General features: G+C 44.1%; 1 protein-coding gene across 1 annotated transcript; it reads right to left on the minus strand.

The window, feature by feature from the left end:
• Positions 1 to 893: 893 nt before the first annotated feature.
• LOC148134820 (uncharacterized) lies at positions 894 to 2853 on the minus strand. The gene is made up of 2 exons (XM_087985382.1): positions 2741 to 2853; positions 894 to 1706 (listed from the first exon to the last, which is right to left on the minus strand). The coding sequence occupies exons 1-2, from the start codon at positions 2836 to 2838 to the stop codon at positions 1046 to 1048; spliced, it is 759 nt and encodes a 252-aa protein (XP_087841508.1). The 5' UTR covers positions 2839 to 2853; the 3' UTR covers positions 894 to 1045.
• Positions 2854 to 4392: the final 1539 nt, after the last annotated feature.

Here is a 4392-nt window from a genome sequence, read left to right on the forward strand (position 1 = left end):
AGTAACAGTAATAAAGAGTAGTGGGCTAAAGGTAAGATTCGTATAAGTCCAGGCAAATTTGAGGGATCTATGTTCTGGCACAGCCAGATCCATCTGTTCCTCCACACTGCCAAGAATCCTGTCTTTACTCCGATATTCAGCATTCCAGTTCAACCTTCCAAAATGCATCACTTTGCACTTATCCAGTTTGAACACTATCTGCCATTTCTCAGCTCAGCTCTGCATCCTGTCTATGTCGCGCTGCAGGCTGCAGTAGCCTTCTATACTATCGACGACACCTCGAACACTTGTGTCATTTGCAAATTTACTAACCCACCCTTCAACCTCATAATCCAAGTCATTTATAAAAACTACAACGAGCACAGACCCAAGAACACTGTAAGTAATCTAGTCTAATCCAAAAACAGAGCCCTGCAGGACACCACTCAACACTGACCTCCAGGCAGAAAACTTTCCATCCACAACCACTCTCTGCCTTCTCTCAGCCACACAATTCTGAATTGAGATGGCCAAATCTTCTTGTATCACATACTTCCTGACATTATGAATGAACCTACCATGGGGAACCTTATCAAATGTAGGATAGATGGGCTTCATATTTGTTTCACAGGTCAGTGTAACATCGCGGAACGAAGGGCCTGTTTTGCACCCTATTGTTCTATGTTCTAACAACCTATTCCTGTAAGCTTGTTCTGTATCTTTAAGCATTCTGTATTCATGTTCTATCTCTGTCTGCAGTGATCAGTAGGGTTAGAAATAAAACTAATACTGAGAATGTGGGACCAGTGTTGTGTTGCATTTGCAGATTTGTTGATGGACAGGAAAAAGAGATTGTGAATGGAAATGATGTTGACTGCGAGGGATTCTTGAATTTATTCAGTTGATAATTGACTTTTTCTTCTGATGATATCTGGTAAGATTCATTGACTGATCAGCAGAAATGATGACAGTGCATGTTGGTAAGTTTGGATTATTATACTGATGTGAAATGTAATAGATGTATTTGAATGCGAACGGCACCCAATTCCAGAAATTACCAGATCCCTTAGTATAATGAATGAATTATTGGAGACTGTTCGATGCAGTATTTCGGTGCAGAGCATTCTTTACACCTGATTGGGTATTCTACATCACACCTTCTGACATGAAACCCGGTATTCTCCACTGCAGCCAGCTTTTCCCGGATTTCCTGGTGTCGGCTCTGATCTGCATCATGTGCAAATATTTTACTGAAAACAAAATACTTGTGAATGTCTGGTTCAGTCCATATGTCCCGAAATGGGGACTTTTGCAAGGCAGGGATGATCTCACAATTCCCCGTGTTACTGAAACAGTGATGTAGACATGGGCTGTAGGTGGTGTAGAGAATGATACAGCCCACTGGCTGATTATTGTGCTGGGTTCTGTTATTCAGCAGATTTTGGAAAAGCTGAGCCACGATGTGGTTCCTGTTGATCTGGGCGGGGTTCAGCAATTTACTTTCTGGGCAATGACTGCTGCCGTTCGGGAAGACAGCGAGGTAATTTCCACCTGGGTAGTTCAGGAAAAAGTTCACATCGGAGGTAATAAAAGGTTGTTTTGAAAACCTGGCGTTCAAGTCTACATCTAAGTTGGTCTCTCTGCACTGGGAAGCAGGTAAAGCCACCAGGAAGGCGAAATGTCCTCTCCCATAATCAGAAGCCCGGTGCCCAGACGCCATGTGGAAACTGAAAGGAGTAAAGTTAGGTTGTGAATCAAGGGGTGGACTTTGGAATCAGTGAGAGATTTAAAGAGAGAATCAGGGTAATGTGACAGAAAGCAGAACGTTGTTACTCATTGTTGTACAAATCCCCCCGCAATGAATCACAGAATGCCACTAGCCTTCTTGATAACTCACTGTGGCTTCATTTTGAGACTCTTTGACTGATGCCCGATTTGATGCTGATATCACACGTGATGGAGAGAGACAGAATGAATGAGAGTTTTAGGAACAATCAGCTTGAACGGCATGTCATAGAGTGAAAGAGATGTACAGCATGGAAACAGTCCCTTCGGTCCATCCCGTCCATGCCAATCAGATATCCCAACCCAATCTAGACCCTCCTGCCAGCACCCGGCCCATATCCCTCCAAACCCTTTCTATTCATGTACCCACCCAGATGGCTTTGAAATGTTGCAATTGTACCAGCCTCCACCACTTCCTTTGGAAGCTCATTTCATACATGTACCACCCTCTGTGTGAAAACGTTGCCCATTGTGTGGAGCAACTAAAAAGCAAGGGAATAGAAGATAGAGACAAAAGAGAAAAAAAAGAGTTGCAGACCAACAGGAAATGGGAATAATAGCTAAAGAGGCAGAGGGAGACAAAGGGACACTGAGAGGTGAATGAGATGATTCTTAAAAAAAGTAAATTGTTTCCTGTGTGTGGTATTTGGGCGTTTTCTCCAAACCGCACTCCGATGTATTTCAATCTCTCCTTTATTTCGGGGTCAGCAGATGCTTTCGATTTCACTCTTAGTGAGGTGACCCCGGGACATCTGGTAATAATTTCCCTTGAAGTCCCTTTTCCATGGAGTAATGAATGTTCTGGGTAATGGGTTGAGCCTTATTTCCCACAGCGACTGAGTGCTCCCCATACCTGCCGTGTCCTCTCCATTTTTACCAGCCTGAACCAGCCAACCAGGATCCGAATTGAGCTCAGATTGAGCACAGCTCCCAGCTGACATAGCTGGTCAGGTAAGTCTGTTTCACTGACACTTACCGGTGAACAATGTGAGCCAAGCAACGGTTATCAAGTACAGCCGTATCTGACATAGGGATTGTGAGCAGCACCAACAGGAACAGGCAGAGTGTCCGCATTTTGAGATTTGTCAGCACCCTTTAACCGTACTGTAGGGAAAACACAGAAAAAAATGAAAAGGATAAAAAAACAAGCTGTTCCGTTCAGAAGTACATTAACGCGAGTGACATACATCCAGGGACACACGTGTCAGCAAATATAAAATGTCTCTCTGTCGTACTGGGTAGTGCTTGCCCATTAATTAAGCAGAGGTTCTGGTTATCGCCCATGGACACGATTTGCAGGTGAAGATTGGAGTTTCTTCCAGGAGTTTTAGGTATAGCCAACCTTTCAGAATAGGTGCAATATGCCCACGGCTCTCTTGGCGGGTCGTAGGAGGAGATGTGTACTCAGTCTCCAATTACAACAGGACCTCGACAATGTCCACAACACTATGCACTTACACAGCACCTTTAAATGATTGATACGTCTCCCAGGATCTTGCACAGGTTCCCAGTATTACACACGGATCACAAACTGTCCTTGGCATGGGGTTATTCACAACATATGTCAGCAATTTGGTTGGGTGAACCAAGCGTAAATATCCAGGTTTGATGACCGTTCAAACCTGTGCATCATTGAGACCGATGTGGAGGAGGTAAGGAGGCTTCAGATTGATACTAACAATCTCAGTAAATTGGGAAACACATGGAAGGTCCAAATGGGAAATTGTCCACGTCAGTAGGTGATAAGAGACATAAGTGCAGAGTATTATTCAAATAGTGATAGAATGGGGCAAGAGTGGCATCCATAAGGAGAGGAGAGATAGGCTGGAACACTTATTCACTGGAGCTTAGGAGGTGGAGGGGTGACCTTGGAGAAGTTGAAAAATCATGAGGGGCATAGATGAGCTGAATACCAACGGTCTTTTTGCTTCGGTAGGGCAGTTCAAAACTCGAGGGCACAGTCTTTAGGTGAGAGGAGACAGATTTAAAATGGACCTGAGGGGCACCATTGGGAGTGAGGGTCTATCGTGTGTGGATTGAACTGCCAGAGGAAGAGGAAGATGCGGGTACAGTTACATTTAAAAGACATTTGGACAGATACGTGAAAGGAAACGTTCAAAGAGATATGGGTCAAATTCAGCAAAACTGAACTAGTTCAGATTGGGAAAACTGGTAGGCATGAAGAGATTGCACCGAAGGTTCTGTTTTCATGCTGTATGAGTCTATGACTCTGAATGTCCTTGTCCAGAGGTCACCGAAATAAAAAATGAAGGTGCAACAGGGGAACAATATGTTGGAATGGCAAACGGCATGTTAGCCTTCATTGCCCGAGGATTTCAGTCCAGACGAAATGCTTATACAGTTGGTAATACCACAGCTGGAGGATTACCTACATTCTTCAGTAGGTGTAGTGGACAGCGAAGAGGGTTACCTGAGATTACAACAGGATCGTGACCGGATGGCCAATGGGCCGAGAAGATGGTTTTTAATTCAGATAATTGTGAGGTGCTGCATTTTGGTAAAGCAAATCTTAGCATGACGTATACACATTATGGCAAGGTCCGAGGCAGTGTTGCTCAACAAAGAGACCTTGGAGTGGAGGTTCATAGCTTCTTGAAAGTAGAGTCG

The sequence above is a fragment of the Chiloscyllium plagiosum genome, unplaced genomic scaffold (genome assembly GCF_037043375.1).
Source record: "Chiloscyllium plagiosum isolate Xiang-an unplaced genomic scaffold, Cpla_swu_hap1 HiC_scaffold_52, whole genome shotgun sequence".
In the NCBI taxonomy this organism is placed as follows: domain Eukaryota; kingdom Metazoa; phylum Chordata; class Chondrichthyes; order Orectolobiformes; family Hemiscylliidae; genus Chiloscyllium; species Chiloscyllium plagiosum.

Excerpts from the sequence above, each read along its gene's own strand:
- LOC148134820 (XM_087985382.1), bottom strand. The coding sequence starts at position 2,838 with ATGCGGACACTCTGCCTGTTCCTGTTGGTGCTGCTCACAATCCCTATG. Across the intron at positions 1,707-2,740 it reads TTGGCTCACATTGTTCACCG|TTTCCACATGGCGTCTGGGC; the intron begins GTAAGTGTCAGT and ends TACTCCTTTCAG.